The sequence below is a fragment of the Balaenoptera musculus genome, chromosome 16 (genome assembly GCF_009873245.2).
Source record: "Balaenoptera musculus isolate JJ_BM4_2016_0621 chromosome 16, mBalMus1.pri.v3, whole genome shotgun sequence".
NCBI classification, from domain to species: Eukaryota; Metazoa; Chordata; class Mammalia; order Artiodactyla; family Balaenopteridae; genus Balaenoptera; species Balaenoptera musculus.
Window position 1 is genome coordinate 25,261,816 of NC_045800.1, and position 25,483 is coordinate 25,287,298.

At 37.9% G+C, this 25,483-nt stretch overlaps 2 protein-coding genes across 5 annotated transcripts in view; one reads left to right on the forward strand and one right to left on the reverse strand.

Annotated features, from left to right (window-relative positions):
* COL17A1 (collagen type XVII alpha 1 chain) overlaps nt 1-3,412 on the forward strand; it is a 46,861-nt gene extending 43,449 nt beyond the window's left edge. Inside the window, 6 exon segments of the mRNA XM_036829076.1 lie at nt 174-320; nt 604-918; nt 1,406-1,543; nt 1,787-1,849; nt 2,003-2,083; nt 2,440-3,412. Of these exon segments, the coding sequence (XP_036684971.1) occupies nt 174-320; nt 604-918; nt 1,406-1,543; nt 1,787-1,849; nt 2,003-2,083; nt 2,440-2,492 (797 nt within the window). The 3' untranslated portion in view covers nt 2,493-3,412.
* Nucleotides 2,910-25,483, reverse strand: part of SLK (STE20 like kinase) — a 56,905-nt gene continuing 34,331 nt past the window's right edge. The window contains exons 12-20 of one of the 4 annotated variants that reach the window (XR_005016851.1): nt 24,710-24,889; nt 22,183-22,275; nt 14,883-15,012; nt 14,134-14,258; nt 13,055-13,243; nt 12,373-12,498; nt 11,289-11,402; nt 5,679-8,090; nt 2,910-3,431 (exon numbers count right to left, since the gene is read on the reverse strand). Coding sequence is in view for 3 of the 4 variants with exons in the window: in XM_036829078.1 (XP_036684973.1) it covers nt 7,944-8,090; nt 11,289-11,402; nt 12,373-12,498; nt 13,055-13,243; nt 14,134-14,258; nt 14,883-15,012; nt 22,183-22,275; nt 24,710-24,889 (1,104 nt within the window). In the remaining variant the exon portion in view is untranslated. Of the gene's footprint in view, nt 3,432-4,410; nt 8,091-11,288; nt 11,403-12,372; nt 12,499-13,054; nt 13,244-14,133; nt 14,259-14,882; nt 15,013-22,182; nt 22,276-24,709; nt 24,890-25,483 lie in introns of those variants that run through there. The other 3 variants (XM_036829078.1, XM_036829077.1, XM_036829079.1) reach the window with 3 other exon arrangements.

Here is a 25,483-nt window from a genome sequence, read left to right on the forward strand (position 1 = left end):
ATGAGGCCCGGGACTCGGGGTGGAGGGCAGCGGGGAGCAGTCACTCCAGGGGAGGACGGGACACGCGTGTGGAGGCCTCCCTCACCGCCTCCTTCCAGACGGGCCCAGGCTGGGAATTCCGCGGTCCTGGCAGGGGATCCCTGATCTTTCTCTTTCTCTTGCCCCCTGCTCAGCTGCTGGCTTGTCATCCATCCCAGGCCCTCCTGGTCCCCCTGGGCCCCCAGGCCCTCGAGGGCCCCCGGGTGTCTCAGGAGCTCTGGCGACATACGCAGCTGAAAACAGCGACAACTTCCGGAGTGAGCTGATCAGCTACCTCACAAGTGGGTGTCCCTGACGTCACTCTCCCTCCTCCATCCCCTCCCAGACCACGCTTCTCCCTGTGAGAGGGGCAGCCAGCCGGGGCTTGAAGGGAACTGGAGGCGGAACACATAAGCCGCCCCGGTCGGTCGAGGAAGCCCGGCTTCCTCCCAGCCCACATGCTCCCGCTCGGTGCGAGTTCACATCCTGCTCAGGGGTGTTGAGGCCCTGGGAGAGACACCCCCAAGTCCCACTTCTCTCTCTCCCCCAGACCTGGCTCCCACTAATGCCGCTTCTTCCCCACAGGTCCTGACGTGCGCAGCTTCAATCGTCGGCCCACCGGGTCCTCCGGGCCCCAGGGTCCCCCCGGGGACAGCCGCCTGGTGTCCACGGACAGCTCCTACAGCCGGGGCGGCAGCTCCTCTTCTCTCAGTCGGGCCTCTTCCTACAGCTCCTCCACGGGCGAAGGGGGAGCCTTTGGCCTGGACATGGGCCTGGGCCGAGGCTACGGGGCAGCGGCAGAAGGCGGCATGTATGGCGGTGACGGTGGATTCGGGGCCAGCTTTGCTGGAGGTCCGGATTACAACGAGCTGGCCGTTCGGGTGTCTGAGAGCTTGCAGCGTAAGTGGGGACACGTAGGCTTCAGCGCTGCGGGGTTACGGGAGCATGTGAGCATCTCCACACCCAGGAGGACAGCAGTTCTGGAATCAGACGGGCAGGGACTGAAGACAAGCTTAGTTCAAGGGGCCCAGTCAGGACTGGAACCTATGCTGCAGGGAACAGAGATGCTGGGGTCTTTGTCCTTTGTTTTCCCAGAAGAGTCTATGACTATGAAGGTTTTCTGGTGGGGCTGAGGAAAGGTTGCTAAGAAGCCCTTTCCCGGGCGGCTCACCAGCACAGCTATGCAGTAAAAGGCCTGTGAAACAAGCCCACGGAGGCGGAGACGTGCCTGTCAACAGGGGAGACTGAGGAGGCTCTTCCCTTGCTGCCGCATAGAAGAGTTCGGCTGGGATGGGAGTCAGACAGTCAGAGGGCACCGTGCTCCCGCCGTGAAGAGGGTGCCGGGTGACCCCTGCTCCCTGTGCCCACCACACTCTGGTATTTACAGGTCAGGGCCTGCTCCAAGGGATGGCCTACACTGTGCAGGGCCCACCAGGCCGGCCTGGGCCCCAGGGGCCCCCTGGCATCAGCAAGGTCTTCTCTGCCTACAGCAACGTGACCGAGGACCTCATGGACTTTTTCAGAAGTAAGGGCATCCCCCGATTACTTTCCCAACACTTCACTTGCCGTGTAGTCTGCTCCACAGAAACTAGTCTCCCCAAAAACCTTGTTAACACTTGAGATGCTGCAAATCAGATAAATTCTAAACTGTTCTCTTCTTACAAGTCCAAACTCTACCACTACCTGCCTGTGTTAGTCTGAACAAATCACTTTACTTCCCAAGCTCCAGGATGAGCTCTAGTCTAAGGCCAGTTTTTCCCCCTTGCAGCTTATGGAGCCATCCCAGGACCCCCTGGGCAGAAGGGAGAGATGGGCATCCCTGGACCCAAAGGTAAGTGGTGGCAGGAAACAGCCACCAGGATCCCGTGTTAACGACTGCCTTGTGGGAAGCAGCTCCCTTGCCAGCGCTGTGCTGGGAACGTGTGCGGCTCCTTCAGGCCCTGCACTGTGCCTCGCTTAGCCGTGCCCCCTTCTGTCCTCCTAGGTGAGAGGGGCCCTGCTGGGCCACCAGGTCAGCCTGGGCCACCCAGCCCTCGAGGACACAAGGGAGAAAAAGGAGACAAAGGTAAGCCTCACTTGCCACAGTTTCTGGAGTGCTGGGAAGCAGGCCACATGTTCCACAGCAAGCCTGAAAATTTTAGGCAGATGCCAGTTACGAAAGGCAGGTACTGGCAACAGCATACTTTGTGTAACGATCAAATGAACAGCCAGGGAGAAAGGAAGAAAAGTGTCAATGCAGGGAGGAAAAGGAGAACCAAGCTGGTAATGAAATAGGGTAATCAATTTAAATCGACAGTCTTACAAAAGAGTTCATCTTTCAAGCCGGTTTTGTAGTAGTCACAGTTACTGTAATTACCCAAGCGAAAGTCCCCACAGACCACAGGATATTTTCTAACTTACCATTCATCTTCCAACTTCTAGGTGACCAAGTCTATGCTGGCCGGAGAAGGAGAAGCATCGCCGTCAAGCCATGAGCGACCCTTGTCGAAACAGCCGCCTGGACCAGTTCTTGCAGTGGTTTATGGCGCTTATGTCAAGACCTCTCCAGAGGGTAAAAGCTGGAATCTCACTGTCCTACTGAGGCAGCACAGCAAATAGTCAACTAGAACCCTTATCTTAGTCTGGAGCAAAATATATGTACGTAGAATTCAGTCCAAGGTACACAGTCTGAAACAGCTTCACGGGGTAGACTCAACAGTGGCCGCATGCAGTGTGGTAGGATGAAGCTGGCCTCCCTGCTGTCCAGGGCTGAGCTCCTCGGCTTCTTTAGCACTGAGTTCAAGCCCCAGCCTAGGAAAGTCAGGTACATAAAAGTTGTTTCAGGAGCCCTTGAGCTTCATCTTAAAAATGAGCCCAGAAAATGAAAGATGGGATGGGGGTGCCTTCCTGGGAGCCACTCGATGGGACTGTTCTGGTCAACGCTGCAAGGCTGTGCCCTCAGCTCCTTTCTCCCCTCTTCACTCTGCATTCTTCTAGTCATAGAAAAAAACTCTCGCAACTGAAAAAATTAAGAAATCCACTTCCCCTGAAGGTGGTGACAGGGTTTCTACTAGTTATTTCTCACTATGTATCACATTCCCACTTAGGAAGTTTGATTGCAGCTGTGATCTGTCTCCATAGGTCCACGCTAGAGTTGATAGTATGTTACACTGAACTAGGTTGCAGCCGATAGGAAGAGAAAGGCAGGGGGCAAGGAGGAAAGAAGGGGAGGGGAGGGAGAGCAGACTGCCTGACACCGGAAGCTGGCACCCCTGCTCTGCACTTAGGAAACGCATGGGGGACTGGGCGCAGTTGGTTTTATTGCACTTTTCAATGTCTACAAACATTCATGTGGTCTATCAGATGAGTCATTTCAATTGCAAAATTTCCAATTAAAGGGTTTTTTCTTTTTTAATATGTTTAATGTGATCCATCTAACCAAAAAAAAAAAAACAAGAAGGGAGGGAAGGAGGGAAGAAGGAAGGAAGAAAGGAAAGGAGGAAAAGAAAGAGGGAAAGAAAGAAAATATTTTCGGTTAATTAAGTTTGACATTTTACTGTCTAATGAAAACTTACTATGTATAATGAATGACTGCATCGTGCCTTTTTCATATTTTAGTTTTACCTAAAGGCTGACTCAATTTGTTTTTGTAATAGTAGCTTTAGAAGCTCAAGTATTATATCCCCTTTAATGATTCTTATCTTGATTAACCAGACTTTTGAGTTTTGTCCTAGTTATGAGATTTGCCTATCCAAGCTATCCAAGTCTTCATAGAATCCTATGCCCAAGAGAAATAGGGTAAAAGCCCAAACTTGCTAGCTTCTCTGGACAGAACCCAGATATGAGATATGTCCTCAGCTGGATGGCAGTGGATCTTAGCCTCTTTTGTTTCATTAAAAAAAAAAGTCAAGCATGAGCTCCACAGTATGCAATGCTCCTGGATTAGAAAATAACATGCTGTGCCTCCCTCCGTCCAAGCTGACCACTTGCCAAATGGTCAGCCTAGTATGTCTGCTGAATCCTGCATGAACGTATGAATGATGAAAAGAGGTTATTTTTAGCAGAAGTGACGTCAGTTTGTGAAATGTTTGGTGAGAAAAATAATCCATTCCAAGGGGAAAAAAGGACATAAAAAAAGGTATATATACATATGTCGATGGAAATATTTTAAGCATCACCCAAAGGCGGGGTTTGGGCGATGAAAGACACTCCCAAGTTACCAGTAAAAAGGACCCTCTTGTGTGTGATGACTACAGATGGTCTGGAATACTAGTAAGTAAGTCTGAAGGGTCAGAAGATCTGGAGGACTGCGAGTTTTAAAATATAATTAGGATTTTTTTAAATGCTACAAAATGTTCTCATGCAGGACAATCTAGTTTCAAATATTCTCAATAAAAGACTGCTTCCCAAAGCAGATTAAGAAATAACTTTATTTTTCATTTGCCAACCCCATGATTGAAAAGACATGTTGCTCCCAAATAGACAAGAGGCATTTTCTGAAACAAAATTCTTTCTGAAAATTTAGCTTGTGAAGTTATTACACTGCAAATCAGAGAAGGATTACAAAAAGCTACAGCCAACATTGAAAACTGGTATCACATTCTACCCCAAGCTTAGTAACAGAAGTTTTAAAGCTGTATCAAAACCATGTCAGCCACAGGATAGCAACAATAGTGGCATTAATTGTTGTGCCTTCAACTTAAGAAAAGCATTTAAAATATCCCATTTCCTATAAAAGATCATTTCCCAGAAAGGAACTGATTTATTCAATCAGAAGCCTATTAGAACTGGAACTAAAGAGCTCGCCTCCTCCACCTCACAGTTCTACATTTTCCTGTAATCAACAATATCTCTAGCTAATCATTTGACAGAATTTGGCTTCTCAGAAGAGTCTTTGTCATTTAAGCACAGTGTGGAATGGGGAAAAAAGTGTGTAGTTACAAGGGAACTAGGAGACTACAAAAGACAATCGCTTCTGAAACTCACAGATGCTCAAGAAATCAGAGACCCTCCATTACAGTGGGTCTCATATGCCTGAGAGCTTTGTGCTTGAGGAAACACTACTTAGAGGTAGCTCTGGTTCTGGTTTATATTTAATTACAATTTGCTGTATCCTGTCACAGGAAAGTTTCAACATTTTCAGCAAGGTACAAGCACTCCAAATTTCCTCCTTACCCACCCTATAGCTTCCCCATAGAAAACGGTAAGAAAAAGCTTAACTGTGAGTCCATATAGTATAGCGGCTAATTCAGCAATTCACACCCAACCATGGATTGACAGGACTAGGAAAGGCAACCTGGTGCAACGAGCTCCATGAGCTAGACCTGCAGAAGCGTGGTGGCCTGGTGTGTCCACAGCACGCAGGGAGAGGAGGGGAGGCTGAGTAATTAGGGGGCACACATGGAGAATTTCTTCTATGCATTTCATAGCACATTCTGCCACAGCAACAAAACCACCAACTCAGGAATGCATTTGACTGTACTCTTTGATTTCAAAGATGTCTGTGTCCCTCCCCAACCCCCCACCTACACATCATGCAAGAGAGAAGGATCACTCTTCTGTACGTGAATACAGGGCCTAGCAAGAAGTGGGCAGGGGTGGGTACAAACAGCATGGTCTATACAACAAAATACCTTTTGAAAAGATTTATGTAACTTTAAGTATTAAAATGAAGGCTTTACCTCTACATACATATTCTGTAGTCCTGCTCCTACATGCATATGGTCTGGTCATTTTTGAAAGAGAACTCGAGCGTGAACAAGGAATCCAAAGGGCAGTTTTACGGGAGATGCAAGAGGTGCTAACAAACTTACCAGCGTTGTCAATCGTTCTACTCTGAGCCTCTTTATTCAATACTCTGAATGTCAACTTGAAAGGAAGAAAAAGAACCAAATATTCAGACCAAATTAATTATGTGCCATAAACTATTCAGCACACAGGATACCCTTTAAACGATACTGAAAAAATGTCCACTGCCTGAAGTATTAATTTTTAAAAAGCCAATAAACTGAAAATTTCAAAGGAGAAAGTGGTATGAGAACCTTCTTCCTCTCTCCCTCTTCAAATAAATCATTAAATACACTGGGTAACATTATACTGTCATTTCTATCATAACAATATAAACAATTTCCATCATCATCCTGAACATTACTTTATAAAGATATATATTTTAAAAGGCTCTCAAAACATTTTTCAACCCAGCATTTGAGAATAAAGCATTAAAAGAGTTTTGTATACAGTAACACATTCATGTGATAAGTGTATGAATTTACAACCATACATAATATATATATATATGTATATATATTTATATAAAAAACAAACTTGGCCAGAAGTTAAGGCTACCTACAAAGTTGTCCAATTATGCTTGTCAAAACAATTACAAAATTAAAATCACATGCATTTTTAAATCATCTAAACCACTGACAAAATAAGGTTCAGCATTCAGTTTTCAAATTAACTGCAAGAAAGTGCTACAGATATTTACATTTTCTTAACATGAATCAGTGTTCCCACAAAGTTTCATTTGCATTTTTCACGAGCCTCAAATGTAATATAACTAAAAACTGAAATTTCTACAATTGGTACCTGGCACTCATGACAGAACAGGCGCACATGGCAGGCAGCAAGCTTCGTCTACAAATGTACTGTCTCACACCCCGAAATATGGTTTATAATACTGTTTCGACCTGACACGTGCTTGAAATTCTAACCCTCAAAAGGGACTAGAGTGAACATTTCATTAATAATTACACGTATCAGCAACCTCATGATAAAGGTTTCAGGCTTTTCCCACTCAAATCAAAGTAAATAATTTAAACATGGAACAAAACAAGACCAAAATATAAATGACTCGATCTCAAAACAATGAAAAGTCATTTCTGATATTTGCCTAAATATTTTAAATTCTTTCTTAACTACTCTGAACAAATGCCTCTTTTAAGATTAATTTCATAAAAAATATATTCATAAATATAACTCAGAGCCTGCCAGCCTCCAACAGTTTTAAACAGAATTTGTTAAGATGGGAGAAGTCATTTAACCAGCTCATGTATTATTTTAGGACGTAAGCTGAGATAGCTAAATCTGTATTTTTTTTAATTTGGTGAGTTTTACATTTCCAATTTGGACATCTAAAAGCTACCGTTTATTTTTTTCATCTTTCCAACTTTGTACAACATATACTTTAGGATGAAAATTTCTATCAATTGGTAATAGGAGCAAGATTTAAAAAACAATAATGCTTAATGCTAAGGGTGTTTTGTCCCTGTTGAATCAAAAAAGGAAATGCTATTTTAGACTCAATTGAAATTTAGTGTTTTAGGCACTATTTTAATAAAACTAGCACCCTTAATTATTAGCTCATGTCTAAACAGGTAATTATTTTAGACAAATTATTGAAATAATTTTTCTCTTTTAAAAGAGTTTGATGCTAACATTTAAAGATAATAGATTTATTTATGAATCAATATCATATTTTGAGCAACTCATAGTTTTTTCATGAGAGCTGATTCACCAAAAAATTATTCCAACTCTCTACAGCAGTTTCAACTATAGATTTTAGGCATCATTGAGAAGTTAAGTCAGGAAAAAAGATATTTAGTAATACTTAAGTGACATAACAGGGTTTTTTTAAATAACTTTAAACATTATATGTCTACCAGTTTTTCAGGTAACAGTATCTAAACAACACAATTTTTAAGATTATATACAAAAATCACCTTAGGGAATTACTGCAAGATGCTACTTTGCCAGCATGGCCCAGCATCTGTCTTAGTGCCTTTCCCTTTATCTTTGCTAAACAAATAAAACAAACAAATAAACACCCAGAAGGTGAGGCAGGTGATTGTCTTCGTGAGCTCTCTGATACAGACTATGGCAGAAGATGAAGAGAACAGAATGACATACTTAAAAAGACAAACCCAACCACAGACTGCTTCCCATTGTTACGATCCAGTGGAATGCAAGCTAGGAATAGGATAGAATTTGGAAATCCGGCTCTGTGTTGATGGGTTAAGGCATTCAGACTCCCCGGTCATTTTAAAGAACACTTCCTGTTCCTGTAGTTTCCTAGCAAACTCCTCTTCCAGTGTCTTAAAAAGAAAGGGAAAAAGAAATTATGCACTGGTATTAAAAACAGAATTTACTCTGACAGCCCAGATAAAATTATTTGCCCCGAAGACTTTGTCTGTTATCCTAAGGAAGAAGAGACTGCTCAACAGCTAGGACCATAGGCTGTGCAGCCCTGGGTTCAAGTCCTGGCTCAGCCACATGAATGGATAACTTGGGGGCAATTACTTAACTTCTCTATATTACAGAATCATTTCATTCTTCTGCTATGAAACAGCGATAATACCATCTACTTCACTGGGTTGCTATGAGAGGATTAAATGTGATAATAATGTACTTAACACACACTAGGTACTCAACAGATGGCACCTATTATTAACTACTGATATTAACTGTCTCTTCCACATGGAACTAACCATTTCCTATTTTTTTATTTTGATTACTGATGTGCATGTCTTTTCTTTCACATTGAACTATAAACTGTTTGAAGGTAAGACCTAAACCAGATTCATCTTTACAACCCCACAATATGGAGCAAATATAATAAGTGCTTGATAAATATCTGACGTATCAATTACTTTGTGGACAAGTGACTCAGGAGAAGTACTGCTGTAAAAATACAAAGTACAGGAAAAGATGGAAGGATAGGAAGGTTTCTCAGAAGAGGAAAACCATGAGCTTAGTTTCAAAGGAAAGATAAGAATTTGACAGACAGGATGGGGAAGACACGCCAGACAAAGTGAGCTGAAACAATACACAGAGGCAGGAAACTGTGGAGTTGCTGTGAGTAACGGTGATTATACCCAGTACTGGAACATGAGCTGGGAACAAAGTGGCTAGTGGGAGACGAAGCTAAAAGGGCTGATATGGGCAAAGTATGGCACTATGAAGGCTTCAAAGTCAAAGTGAGGCGTTTATATTCAACTCTGTTGGAACTGAAGATTTATCAACACCACTATGACAGTAACAGAGATGCTCTTGAGGATAAACACTCTGGTGACGGCAGGCAAGCAGGAGGAAAGGAAAGTGAACAAGAGACCAGAAGGACCATTAGGACATTACTGAACAATTTTAAGCAAATAGTAGGAAGACAGTAAAGGGAAAGAGAAATATTATGAAATAAGAGTCAAAATTATTTGTCATCTGATTGAATGTGGGGTGTGATGGAAATGAAAGGTAATTCAGGTTTCTAGCCTAGATGTCAGTTAAGAGAACAGGAATGTTAGGAAGAACACCTGATGGTGGGTAGGACTGAAGAGAGGGGGGAAGATGAGATGGAGATGAAGGAAAAAAGATGTTGAGTTTAGTTTTATCTCCACTGAGTTTACAATCTTTAGTCAACGTTCAACAACATTCAAGAGGTATGTACTGATCATTTACAATGTGCAGGAATTGTTCCAGAATCTGGGTATCTATCAGTGAACAATGAGATAATGTCCCCGCTTTCAAGGAGCTTACATTCTGGTGGGAGAAGACACACAACAAAGAAATGTGTCTGGTGGTGATGAATATTATGAAGAAAAACAAAGAAAGGTTGAGGGGATAGAGAGGGTTCGAGGTAGGCATTGAAGCTATATTTTATATACAGTCATCAAAAAAAGAAACCTTTGATGAGATGATAATGGGACAGAATGAATGAAATGAGGAGGAATGGAACATCCATATGGAAAATGAGAGCTGAGAGCATGAACCAATAATAAAAACAATAAAATAATAACAATAACAACCATTCATTGGATCCTGACCACATCTCAAGTACTGTACACACATCACTTCCGTTAACTGTCTTAACAACCCCAATTAGGGAGGTAGTAACATTCTCATTTTACAAATGAGGAAAACTGGGCTCAGAACTGTTAAGAGACAAAATTAATCAGTGTCAGCACTGAGATTTGAACCCAGACCTGTATGACTTTGTAATTCATGTTCTATACAAGTTTTGGAATTGTCCTTAAATATGCAACAGCTGAAGCCATGACAATCTACAAGATCATCAAGATAAAGAGCAGAGGTAAGAGTGTAAAACTGGAAAATGTCTACATTTCCGGTGACTAGATAACAAAGAAAGGTGATAAAGAGCACAGAGAAAGAAGAGAGTATGTCACAAAAGTCAGGTGAGAAGAAAATTTTAAGAAGATTTTTAAGAAGAACAGGTAGATAATGCCACTGGTGACCACTGTCAACCAATTCAACTGGGGAGGAATTTGAGGCGAAAGCTAGACTACAAAGGCTGAAAGGAGGAACTAGAGAAGGGACTTCTCACTTTCACCCCTCTGTGTATGTACCCTTTGAATTCAGAAACACATGAATGAACTACCTATTCAAAAATGTAACAAAAAACAAAATTCAAGTTAAAAAGCCACACTATTAGCACATGGTAGGTGCTAAATACATATTTCCTTGATTAACTCATTGGATGAATGGAAGAAAGGAATGGTTGAAATGTATAGCAGGCAGGAAGCCCAAGAGAAAATAAAGGTTTAAGTTTGACAGTTGGCAAAGAGAGAGAATCATATAGTAATAGCAAAGACAGAGTTGAAACGGTTGACCAGTTGGACCAGGCTAGCAGGGAGTCAAGCGCAAACAAAGAAGATAGCTGGCTGGCTGGCGCGGGGTAGGAAGCCATCCCTATTTTACTAAATTGTCAATTAACACAGCACATAAGGGCCATGTAATCTGGCTCCAGTTGACCCATCCAGACAAAGCTGTCATCCCTTCCCTCTCTCCCTCCCTAATGCCTACACACAGGCACACACTCCCTCTAATGCTACAATGATAGGGAGCTACTTATGATTCCTGTACACATTATTTTCACTCATTCTCTTTTCTGTACTTAAATTGCCCCATTCCACTCCAATCTGTCTGTCCTCCTAGCAAGCTCTTACTCATCTATCAAGCCGCACTTGGCTTACAAGGCATCTCCTCTCTAACCCTTCCTGACTTCCCTGAGCAGACTTAAGCACTCCTCCTCCTTTGCTGGTACACTGTGCTCCTCTGCTCTGTATCTTGTGCTTACCTCCTTCAGACAAATGCTGCTACTGATCTGCAACGGCTTGTCAACTAGATTCTGAACCTTTCGGGGACAGGGACTTTGACTCTTCATCTCTGTGTCTCCCGTCCCTGACACTGTTCCTGACACATATTAGGTAAAGAGCCAATAGCTGGGAGGATGGAGGGATGGATGAATGCAAGCATATTTTAATTAAAGCTTTTAAAATTACCTTTTTCCTAGGTCTCAATTTCTCTCTCCATTCCTTTAATTCTTGGCTGTGTTCCTCATCTAACTCCTTTAGTTTCTGAGTCTCATGCTCAACCAAGAGGTGGCATTTTTCATTCTGAAAATAAAGTTTGGATTTAAAAAATTTCAGATCAAGTTAGCAATTTTTCACAAATACAATTATCTTCCAAAAATAAAGTATTCATTAAACATAAAGCCATTACTGAGGTTGAAATTCTCCTCTAACAACCAAAGGCCAAGAATTATGAAAAGAGTCATAACTTCATTTTTGCAAGTGTAGAGGCTAGATCTGTTATCCATATGAAAAGAACTTGAATAGAAAGAACTAGTTTGATCCTGATTTTCCTTCTAAGAAGGTTTACTTACAAAACTGACACTTCAGAGGGCAACTTGCAAGCATTTTATCCAATGGTACCAGAACATGGGGTTAGAAACTATTCCACTCTAGTAAATTAAGCAAATATGTAGCATATCCACAATGTATACACTACTCTGAAATTGTAAACATTTTAGAAATTATATTACATTACATTATATTATATTATATTATATTATATTATATTATATTATATATATTAGAGAGCTGCATACCCCAGGTAAGGTTCAAAAACAGTCCTCTCTAAAGTAATGTTTAAATTCCTTAGGAAAAGAATTCTCATATTTATCACCTTTTTCAAAAACCTTGAAGAAAATGAACTATTTCTCCCTAAATAAAAAGAAATTTTAAATTCAGAATGATAACAAAAATGCCTACATCATTTTTAAAACTTTGTTCATCTTCTCTGCAAAATACACTAAAAATTCTCAATAGTACTTTTGAAAGATGCAACTTCTTATATCATAAATTAGCTTCATGTTTATACTAATCACAGCTGTGTAAGTTCTAAACAAGTGCCTGCGATACTAAAGTGATCTTCCTTTGGGTCTACAGAGGACAGAAAACCTTTAAATCCCAGCATCTTCACAAGCAATGTGCAGCTTACTCTGAGTAGCTATTATTTCCTCAAAACCAGCCACCTGTACTGTGCATCTACTACCAGCTTTGCGTTCATGCTTCTGGAGCTAACCTGCAGTTGATGCAGTTCTCGGACATTGGCTTCACACTGCAACTGAAGATCCCGCATTTGATTTTCATGTTTTTGATGCTGAGCCATTCTCTCATTTTTCTGCCTCTTTTCTTCTTGAGAAGCAAACTATAAATAAGAAAAACAAAAGATAAATATGGTTAACAAGTAATGTAATTTCTGCATCTTCCAAAGGTGTAATTAAGGAATGTAACAAAGCTTAAAGTACAATAAACTAAAGCTGCAAGTAATAATATGCTGGGACTCAAAGCTGGAGTCTACATCATGGCTTTGGTGGGGTGTAGGGAGGTGGAGAGAGACTTCTGATTAAAACCTTGTTCCTCCTATCTGCTTAGTGACCTCAGTTAATTTGTGTGTGGGATCTGTGACTGTGGAAGTATAGTGAGGCCACACGTTTGACTGAAAAGCTGGCCAAGTCATCTTATTCCCAGGGCTGGTCTTAGGACCAGCCTAGCCCTGGATCTCGTGTGGGGCATAGAAGAGAGCAGAGCTCTCCATGGCCAGCACCTGAGGGAGACTGAGTTGGTACATGCCATATGTGTACAGAGCCATGGTGAACATCAATGAACCCAAGGTGGCTCCAAATGTTTACAACACAATTATGTGGTACTTCTAAAGGCCATTCAAAAATTTTAATCTTAAAGAGAATAATTTGCTTATTTACTTGTTTAATTTTGTCACGATCCTGATCTGGTGTTGCTGTTGGGTTAATTCTCAAACTCTTCTTAAACATGGCCATGCGAGTCTTGGCTTCGCTGCGCTGAATCTTAGGCAGTCTTGCCCTTTCTTGAGTCTGTCTGTTTTTCAACTCCTCAATAAGTCGTTGATTGTAACGCTGCATTTGTTCTGTTTCCTAAGAAAGTTTCAGAGTCCAGTGATGTAGATATAATTTAATACTCAGTACCCACATGTATGCTCAAACATGTCATTTTGCTGTTGCTTCCCCAAATTACTCTCTCCCTTGTTGCATACCAACCAGCAAAATATTAGGCAAAAAATAATTTATAAGAAAAATAAGCTATTAGTAATAAGAGATTTATATTGACTCTCGTATACTAAGTATATGGAGTTCACATTTTTAAGATACCTGAACCATAAATGGAGCCAAAATAGCTACCTCTGAGAGACAAGATGAAGATTATAATGTATAAGAGGTCTTTAAGCATTGTAATTAGTTACCTTCCTTGGAATTTGTAGAAAAGAGTTTGCAATCATGACCAACATACAATTAATTACTCCAAATTTCAAAGAAATTTTAGGATAAAAGAAAGGAAACCTAAACTTTATTCTGTAAAAAATATAAGTTTCAAAAATAAATAGCTCTGGGCTTCCCTGGTGGTGCAGTGGTTAAGAATCTGCCGCTAATGCAGGGGACGTGGGTTCAATCCCTGGTCCAGGGAGATCCCACATGCCATGGAGCAACTAAGCCTGTGTGCCACAACTACTGAGCCTGCGCTCTAGAGCCCACGAGCCACAACTACTGAGCCCACGTGCTGCATCTACTGAAGCCTGTGTGCTCTAGAGCCCGTGCTCCACAACAAGAGAAGCCATCGCAATGAGAAGCCTGCGCACCGCAACGCAGAGTAGTCCCCCCACCGCCACAACTAGAGAAAGCCCACGCGCAGCAACAAAGACCCAACACAGCCAAAAATAATAAATTAAAATAAATAAATTTAAAATAAATAAATAGCTCTGCAAACTTTAAAATGAACAAAAAAGTGAACAAATTTTCCTTTCATTAACCTTCTCATGGCGCTTAAGCAGCTGATGTCTTTGCATAAAATACTGATCTTTAAGTTGCTGTTTGAGCAGCTGGTGTTTTTCTTGTAAGTGTCGTTCTTCAAGCTCCCAAATCGCAGCTTCTCTAGCTAGAAGAAGAAAGCAATTTCAAAATGTAACTTTGCTCTTTTTACTAATGTACTTTGGTCTTCATTTTAATATTTACATACAAGTGTTCTAATACACTAATTAATACACACGGACATTCTGAGCTATAAATGAAATATTACCAACATAAAGATAATATCCATTTACCACTTTCCATTCTGTTCTGATGTCCTGTAAACAGAGAACGCCCTACCCACAACACCAAAATTCCATTTAATCATCTTAATGAGAAAGAAAAAAAATATAAGGTATTTGTTAGGGGGAAGAAGTGCTTAAAATTCCATTCTATCACGTAGCCAATTTAAGTATACCAACATTGTAAGGCATAATGAGTACATAAAATTATTCAGGTACATTTCTACCATCATCTGGACAAAAAAGATGTTTTAAGGATTATATGTTTATGTTCACTTCTATTGCCTTAAAGGAGTTCTGTATCTTGCATTATTTCTTAATTTTATCAAGTATTTTCCTCTTATTTACTTTAAGTTGCTTCATCTTTCCCTCTACCGCTCTAGCAAAACAAAACATTCAAATAATTCCCAAGGTATATCTCTGCAATGTTTTGAGATATATATATACATATGCTGCATAATTTCATATACCTCTCATGAGCTGTTGTTTGTTATTCAGGCACTCTCTTTCAATATTGGCTAACTCTGCCTTCTGCTGTTGGATGATCTTTTTCAGAGAGCCATCTAATTCTTGTTGTTGCTTCTGAACAAACTCTTGTTCCTATTAGACATAGTTAACCATCAGTTAATAAGTATCTACTGAGCAAAACATCCATTTATCTATACCTCTGTATATATTAGTGATTAACAAGAATTCTGAACCAAGTTTCTAAAGTTAACTAGATTTAAAAATCACCAAAATTATATAGTATAGATACAACATAAATGTATTAGTCACCCAATTCAAGCCCAGAAAGAAAGTACTAGAATACATAATATTCTAAACTCACTATTAAGAATAACACATACAAGAGAAGTCCATAACCCACTCATAATTAAAATGCCCTACATCTTCGGGAAAAAAATAAATTTACAGTTTCTAAAACTGACTGTTCATTTCACTAGAGTGTGGACAAAACAAGAATAAACAAGAAATGTCTTTCAGGAAGAGAGGCAATAAAGAGCAAACAAGTAAAACAGATACCGGGATTTTAAACTCTCTATTTTTCTATTAATAAAGAGTAAGGAAGCCATACCATGGCTACACTAACAGAGAAAGACAGTTTCTATATCTCTAGCCTGTGCCTAAAAAGAACAATACTTTAAGGATTTAATGAGAAATAATGCATTGCTAGAGAAATGTGAACTAGAAATAGGAAAATGAGTTACATTTTATGACCCTACAAACAAAATTCCTTATAATCAGAGAATTCTACCAACATGTATGGGATTCACTCATTCATTCAACAGTATTTACTGAGTACATACTATTTTTGCCCAAATGCCAAATTTATACTTTCAAAAAAAAATCCTTCAATTACTGTGTAAGGAAAGGAAAGGTTAAAGTGACTTATGGTCATTATGCTAGATTATACATTTGCAGAAGGAAAGGAACAATACTCAAACTGAAGAAATGCAAATTTTGCCAGTAAACGTTTGGCTCTCCATCCCTCTCTTGGCTGTTACAGCAGTTTGTGGTTAGCTCAAGGGTATTCTGATCAATTTGAGTATAGATTTAGAAATTTAGGGTTGAGCAGCACTTCACCTATAATCCCTCCTCCTGCACATCTAAGAGATGTAAAACCTCAAGATCCATTTTGGAACTATTTTGTAGGCCTTGGACAGAGTCTGACAGGATCTGGATCACTGCCAGCCTGGTCTTCAGTGCACAAAGAGTGAGTCAGCAGTGTTCCTCAAGATGCTTGTCCTACTACTGTTTCTCTGGAGGTGAGAATCAGGTCTTACCATCCAGGACATCCTGTTACTTTGTTGTCACAAATGCTGCTGCCTCATCTACATCATGATTTGTATTTTAGCATAAATACAAATATACAGTAGCAGAAAGACTAATAAACTGTCTCTATAAAATACAATTGCCAGTTGCAAGTGGAATAACATGTACTTTTGTATTTATTGAGCTATGGTCTTATGTACTGGGGACAGGAAATGTACTTATGTGTTGTTAAAAAAAAATATCACGCACATTGTCAGTTCCGTAGATATAATAAATGCTGAGCAAATTTATACAAAAAAAAATTACAATTGCCAACTTGACTACAGTCACCTACATCACTTTATCACAGCAAAGAAAAATATAAAAGAAAAAGTCAATGAATATTTAAATTCAACTGTCTAGAATAAGGCTTTTGAGTTTTATTTAAAGAGATGCAAAAATCTCCATCCTTATAAGCAGTTATAACAAAATAAGTTGTCAAGCTTCTCTTTTCCTACAGTAAATATCATTTGTAATAAAAATTAAATTGATTCTCTAATTTCATTGTAAAATGTCTATATGCAAACTTGTTTAATAAACAATATAACCTGCAGATATATCAAAAGTTTTCTTTTGTTCAACATTTTTACCACTAGTTTGCATAAAGAACTTTAAAAAAATATCTGTGTGGACAGAAATAATGGGTCCAAATTATCATAAATATAAATATTACATTTACATTTATCAAAAAAATCAAGTGTTAAAGATGGGGCAAATAAATATTTATATGAAACTAAAAAAGGTAAATACAGTGGACCCTTGAACAACACAGGTTTGAACTGTGTGGGTCCACTTAAACGTGGAGTTTTCACTAAGTATGTACTGCAGTACTACACATTCTATGGTTGGCTGAATGTCCAGATGTGGAACCACGGATGCGGAGGGCCAACTGTAAAGTTATATGTGAAGTTTCAATTGCGCGGAAGGTCAGCACCCCAATACCTGAGTTGTTCAAGGGTCAACTGTATAAGCCAGTGCCACTAAAAAAGTGAACGTGATTTCTCGTCAATGCAGTTTTTGGTCGTATTATTATATTTATGTCTAAATTAAGCAAGATAAGAGTTCAGGTCAAAGAAAACCTTTTGTAAGCACTTAGTAAATGCTGGGGACTGTACTACTTACAGGGTTACTAAAATTAACAAAAGACAGTACTGCCTTCAAGGAGTTTCCACTCTATTGGTCCCAAATTGGTTTTATCTGTCAGCCCATATAAAGAGTAGTGGGTCCCTTCCCTTAGTAACATACTTTGAAAAGTTCAAAAGTAAACCACAGAGAACTCAAAGCAAGGAATAAGGGTCCAGAAATCAAGACTCAAAATGAATGACACGGAACTACAAAAGCATGCCCTGAAGTGGCCAGTATACGAGAGGAAAAAGGAGCTAAGACTGTTATATAGAAGCGGGCAGAACTAGCACTGTGCTCCTCCAGAAGATAAAGAAAGATCAACAGGTCAAGGCAGGCAACGTATGGAAGTGTTTCCTAACCATCAGAGTTTGCAAAGACACCAGCTGCCTTATGCACTTGAATAATCAAGCAGAGTGTGGATGATTACATAGTCAAGAATACTGCACATTTGATTTGTTTTTATATTAAAGCCAAAAACTACCGAAAAGGTCCCTTACACATTAATTAACATATTTTATTACCACAAAAGAAATGAAAATTTAATATCACTGAGCTTTCATTAAATTTCCTAACTTCAAAAGCCAAGTATAATACATTCACAGTGGAATCTGTAATTAGAAATTACTCTTAGGATCTAAAAGAAAAGTGATTTTACATTCCAAAAAGACTGCACAAATTACACTCATTTAAAAAAATAATAACAGATCAATTTGATCACTAGGAGTAACAATTTCAAAATGGACACAGAAATTGTAAAATGAGTGCCCTTTAAATGTACAAGTTTTAATTCTGATAAGGAATTTTATCCTATTAGTCAGATAACTGTGAACGTTAAAAATACAGCTTTGGGTTCTAGAAAACTGTAAGAAAGGGTTATGATATGTGGCGCTATTCGTACAGCATTTGGTCATTTTAACTTAAAAGCTAAAAATGGTAATGATCAGAAAAGTGTTCATAATTCATCATTTCTCCCTCTCGTCAAAAAATAATTAACATTTTGACTACTCTTTTAGAAAACTATATAGCCCAATGGCTGACAATAATATAAATAAATAAATAAATAATTTCAGGAGGGGGGAAGGAGGGGTTGAAATCAAGCTGTATTCTATCTACTCCAGTTGTGTATATCAAACATCACAAACAAAAATTACAGTGTTAAATAAGCTAGTCATTTCCCTATAGAAACTGTGAGAAAGAATACAGCCTGGAATTCCAGACTTAATTTAAAACTGCAACATGAAGAATAGCAACCCACCATTCATTATGGACAATTTGAACAGTGAAAACTAAATGGATCTAAAATCACCACTTTTAACATGGCTTTTCTGACCATATCCATAATTAAAACATCTACATAAACATATAAGCAATCAAAATGTCACTTCACACGAAGATAAAAATCTAACCACAGCATTCAATTTCTCACATGTGCAAAGTTCGTAAAATACTCTTGAGAAGATATTTCTTGAAAAAGATGAAAATCTCAGATTAAAATTTGTGGTGGTGTAGACAGAAAAAAGAACACTGTAGTAGAAGTGTTCTAGTTCCAGCTCTACCACTAATCTCTTTTGTGACTTTAGGCAAATCACTTAGTCTTCTGTGCCTCGATTTCCTCATCTGTAAAACAGACACACTCCATCCCTATATTAGGGGTTGGCAACGAGAATCAAATGTGAAAACTCTTCAAAGAATACTGTACTATAAAGTTCATGTCAGGTTACTACTACCGTCATCACTGACATTATCATCTATCAATCTTCTAGATTTACAACAAATGAAGCTAACAATGAAAAGGCACATGTGAGCCAAAGAAAAAGCAGGTAAAACAGAAGAAGGCACCCTCCTACAAGGCACGCGGGACTTACGTCCTGCATTTGGGCGTTGAAGACTGCACAAGATGACAACTGAAAAGACTGAATCATGACCTGAGCCACGCCCTGTGGATCAGAATACAACGCACTTCCCAGGTAAGAATAGAGCTGAATGACTTTTTGTAAATGGAAAGAATAATTATACAAACGCAGAGTTTCCTGAGGCCTGGAACAAGTCACTTAACAAAGGGGTCTCTTTCTCATCTGTAAAATGAAGGATTTGAACTAGATCAGTGGTTTCCAAACTCTAGTTTGCTGCCATTGTTTTTTAAACCAGTTGAACTCTCTTTTTAAAAAACTCACCAAAACAATCTCAGTGTATACAACAGATGAAAAGTGGTCCTGCTCTGGAAGCAGGGGCCCAGAGCCCTACTGTCCTCACTTTTTGAAGGATTCTTGAGATGCTTCTTCCAAACTCAAGAGCTCCTGAGAGTACAGTTTGAAAACCACTGGACTAGATGATCAAATACATTCTAGTCCCATGACCATATGGCTATTATTCATAAAGTCTTTAAAAAGTTTAAAATATTAGACTCAAGTTATTATGTGTTAACACCTTCATCAAAAGTGGTAGCTAAATAGAAATACTTTTGAAATTTGTTAGATTACTAAATTCTTCATTAAATTTACAGATAGTAATTTACTATTTCTTTCAGCTTTAGTTGGAAAATACAGGCTAGCCCCTCAAATTATATGAAAAATCACCAACAGAGTTTTATTAAAGCATTGGATCACTTACCATTCAACACTAAATTCTCGATTTCAACTCTAGAGTCTGACATTTTACCTTTTGGAATTAAAAATTTTACATTCCTTTACAAGGCAAAAACCAAATTGTTATCTTCTGGTTTGAAATCCAAATTACCCCAAAATCGATGTGTGGCCAGCAAGGACTTCCTCTTCACCTATTAATAAGACATGGCCAACACCCACTGGGCCAAGCCAATAAGAGTTTAGATTAGGCACAGAAAGGGGAGCTTGAATACAAGAAGCAGCATGATGCAGTGGTTCAGTGTATGAAACATGGAGCCAAACTTGCCTAGATGAGAATTCTGGCTCTACCACTAACCAAATGTGTGAACGTGGGAGAGTCATTCAACCTCCTGTGCTTTAGTTCCCTCACCTGTAGAATGGGGGTAATATGAGTAACTACCTCCTGTGTTGTGAGGTTAAATGAGTTCATATAGGTAAAGCATTTAGAACAGTATGTGCCATATAGTAAATGCTGTGTTTGCTATTATCACCTTAACTACAGGTATACCTTGGAGATACTGTAGGTTCGGCTCTAGACCACCGCAATAAAGCAAGTCACACGAATTTTTTGGTTTCCCAAATATATAAGCTATGTTTATGCTATAGTCTGTTAAAGTGTGCAATAGCATTATGTCTAAAAAAACAACATACATACCTTAATTAAAAAGTAGTTTATTGCTAAAAAATGCTAACCATCACCTGAGCCTTCAGCAAGTCATAGTAGTAACATCAAAGATCACAGATCATCATAACAAATATAATAATGAAAAAGTTTGAAATATTGTGAGTATTACCAAAATGTGACACAGAGGCACGAAGTGAGCAAAGCTGCTGGAAAAATGGTGCTGACAGATTTGCCCAATGCAGGGCTGCATGAACCTTCAATTTGTAAAAAACACAGTACTGCAAAAGCGCAATAAAGTGAAGAGCAATAAAACGAGGTGTGCTTGTAGTAATTCCCATACCAGGCCAAGACAAAATTTTTCATTGGCTCACAGGAAGAAAAAAAAACAACTAAATTTATTCAAATAAGCTAGTTTTATTAAAATTTTAAATTCTGAGATAGTTTCCTTATTTTTCATGGTGTTAAAATAATCTCTCTTTTGAAATGATGGTGACAAATAAATGGCAGTTTCAAATAACCTTCCTTGACAAAAACAAAAAAATTTTTAATGGCAACCCATTTGTCATGCCCCCCAAAGGTTTTTGTTGCTTCTATGTTTCTTTTCATGAATCTATAAAATTCAAAAGTCTGGGAACCACTTTTTAAATTACATAAAACCCACATTAAAAAGATAATTTAAAGCAACAAATAAATAATCCATGTCTCTTCTTCCTTTCATTAACATCTGTAACTACAAACTGAGCTCCCTTCTCTCTTTGCCTCCCAGCTGAGTGCAAGCTTAATTAAAAGAAAGGTGATCCCAAGTATAAAAGACCTCATACTCATGTGATACTTCTAGAAAAACCTGTTGAAAATACCAATTTATCTATTTTGTAGAGAATTCACCCATCAATTGGCTCAGCCTTATCATAACCTAGAATCAGGTTTATATAGGTAAAAATTGTCTATTTTTGTAACTGCTGGATTCTGAATCAAAAAGAAAAACAACATACTTAATATTTAAAATCTGGTTTTAAGTTGCTTATATTGTTGAGTTTAACAGTAATAAGTGTTTGATCTACCATTTAACATTACCATTTACAGGCTTGAGGATCTCAGTCCTCCTGACCAGGGAAGGAACCCAAGCCACAGCAGTGAAAGCCCGGAATCCTAACCACCAGGCCATAAGGGGACTCCCGAATTAATGGCCTTTTAAATATGCATTCCTTTTGTATGCACAAAGCTTATATACTCACCCTCTATATTTTTCTGCCCTAAAAATCTTCTATCAACCATTGACATTACCACTTAAATGTAAGTTTCCATCATGATTAAATAAGAATAGAGTGGATTATACATTAAACATAATGTTTTATTTCATCTGGAGTCAGCTTTCCAAACATTTCACTTAATGTCATGTTAGCAACTTAAATGTCACCATTAGTGTGAATTTAGTACTACATAAAGAATGCCCTGGGTACCTTTGTATGAGGAGACGTCAACATCATATAATAAGTACAGAATTTACCCTTTCAACCATGGTTTACTGAGCTGTGAGAATATTGCCACTTTCTGTTTTTAGTAGCATTAAGCTGCTGCTGTTACCTGAGCATGCTGGCTTTGTGCAAGCTCCTCTTTCCTGCGTTTCATGAGCTCTTTTCTCAGCTCTTTGGGTGCTTTCTCCACTTCATTTATAACCTACAGTGTATAAGCATGCAGGAGGTGGGGAAAAACACTTTCTCCACAGCAAGCATTTACGTGAGCAGACAAGCTACAAGTCAAATAAAGCTGTTAAAGAGCTCCTTTCAACATGCATTAGCATAGTTGTTAGTTTGGTGAAAAAGAATGAAAGGATAGAACATGCTTAATCTCAGTGCAGAAAGGGACATTACACCATATAAGGAAAATTAGTTGCTTAATTATCCCTACATGTCATTCTCTCTTTAGATCCAAAGACAATCAGAAAGAATTACTTGCAACGCTAACGCTGAACTAAAGGTGATAAACTCAACTGACCTTGAAAGATCATAAAATTATAAACATATCTACTGACATTGTTTGAAATATTGGATATAAGGAAAACAAATGCCACTCATTTATAAAACTGCAAAATTTCATAATTGGCTTGATAAAACCAATGAAATAATTCTAAATGAAATCCACTTAATGAGATCAAAAGAAAACAAAAGGGAAGTAAGCATTAGAATACACAAGGAGAGACAATGGACACTAAATTTTCTTTTTTCATAATAAACTATTTTATATATGGTGCAATAAAAATGAACACAATCTGATATTTGGGATTCGATTAGAAAAACATTCTCCTTTGCTGATAATTTAAGCCAAAATCAATTGTCAGCTTTAAAATCAGTAATATAACCCTCATAAAATAAGTTTTATGCTATGATTTATTATACCAAATAAAGTATATTATAAAAGAAGTGTATTTTAGAGCTCCTTCTTTCAATCATTTCAAAACCCTAGATAGGTATTCCACCTAACAATAGATCTGTAATCCAACTATGAAAAACGATCACGTGTTTATAAGTAGAAGCACCAAAAGCAACCAGATTCCAAATCACCACACGCCATTGATGGTCTGTGAAAGAGACTGATTTTGATTTAACATAGTGTATTTAAAATTTCCCATCAGTAATCTCTCATGAAACCAAATCACCATGAAAAAGAAGAGACTCCCCAAATGCAAGAAGTTTAGCGATAAGGAAAAAAATATAGAATAGAATTATTTAAAATATGCATATCACTATCTCAAACATGTTCTCTGGCTAAACCTCTCCTAGTCCAAAACAGTAACAATAACTAGAAACTTTTAGATATCTATAATTAAATCATATACTTACCTACAAAATTTTTAAAATTTAACCTGATATTAAAAAATAACTTCTTAAAACTACTCACGGTTTCAAGAAAATTAACATTTAGTTAATACAGTAAAGTCATACATCATGGTATATAGAGCAATTCTATATAAAATATAATAAACAGTAATAAAACAGTAATTTTTAGAAATGGTAGCCACATCAAAAGGCTATATACCATTTCATTCATCTTTACCTAAAGAAATCATAGAATGCACTGTATTTATTAACATTTGAGTCTATCCTTTTTAAAGCAGATCCTCAAGTTCAGCAAAATGATGTTCCATTATCTGCATAATTTCATTGTTAAAATCAATGAATCTGAGTACCTGGGACATGCAACAAAAGTGAAAATGTATTCACTAGTTTGGTTGATATTAGTGTGTTCCAAAACTAATAAAACTGATCATAATATTGTCCCGGGGTCTTTCATATCATGAAAAGATAAATTCTCCTCTTATACTAAAGGAACAGAATAAATTATAAAATTATCTCTCAAAACTGATAATATGTAAAAGCTCTCTTAGTGTTATTTTAATTGGGGAAGAAAAACACACACTAATACAATATGTTAATCCTCTTTCTGAAACAATGACAATTTTTCATAGTAGATAATACCACAAATAGATTCTATGACAGTATGGAACAATTTCAGGAAAAATGAAAAAATTCATTATAATCAAATGACTTTACAGATATTTTCCACCTGTGACTGTTCAAAGTATCTCACAATTTGATAAACTTAAAGATATTATTTCAAATTTCAGGTTACTCAGCTTTTGTTTTGACACAAAGTCCAAGAAAGGTAATCAAGCTAATCAAGAGAAAAAAAAATTTTTAAGCATGAATTAAATATTGCAAATAAATATTAAGATGAATTATTATTGCCACCTGCAAACAGAACATAGTATGTTTTCTTGAAAAAGAACATTACTATGTCAGGCCTTAAATGTTGCATTAAAAAAGGAGGAGTGATAGGTTGAAAGGAAAATGCATTAGACTCAATTTGAAGACTTGGTTCAAGGGTTAGCTGGACATTTAATAATAGTTTGTGAACTTGAACAGGCCATTAAAACCTCTTCTACTCCAGTTTTCTTGGCAGTAAAATGAGATAACATCTGACCTTACTACTACCCTACCTAACTGCTGGGAAGACCGAAAAAAAAAATGAATGAGTGCCATTTAACTACCAAGTATTATCTTAATTCCTTAGATAGTCTTAAGTGTACATTAAAAACAGTAGTTACACTTACCTCCTTCTTTCGGTTCTTTAACATATTCTGAAATTTGGACAACTCTTTCTCTTGTTCACCTTTAATGCGTTTGGCTTCATCTCGTAAGCGATTTGTGTGTTCTTGTTCTAGACGTTCAATAGTCTGTTTCTGCTGTTTTTCTAGATTCTCAATCTCTTGGTCATATTGTCGTTTCTTGCTCTGTAAAATGATGTAGCTCAAGATCATTTAACTTTAACATTAACGCTCACATTAATTCATTATACTGAAGATGTTTACTAAGAGCACATAACTGGCATTTAAATTGAGTGACATAATACGTACCCTTCGCAATACTGAACAAGATCAAATGCACTAAAATATGTTTTAAAAATTTTTCAAAAAGATGTGCATTTCGTTTTTTTCTAATATGGAAAACACTTTTTTCTATTGTACAAGTGTAGAATGTTCAAAAATTTTAGACAATCTAGAAGAATATCCAGTTGCTACAAAATACTAAAGTAAGAAAATTTTCAGTATTTATCCTATAAAATTTTTGATAAATCAAAGGTCTCATTTGAAGTCTATTTTAAAAACGTACCATTACTTGTCATTTACAAATTTACTCTTCCTCATTAAGATTCTTAAACATCATATTTCACTGAAACAAACCTTTTAGAATTATAAATCTACTCTCTCAACAAAAGATTTCTGCTTATATAATACTTGAGTAACATTGCAATTTTAGACACAGGTAGAGTTAAGTATTTGTAAAGGGTGTTTTCTTTTAAAAAAAATTAAAAAGCAAAATATTTT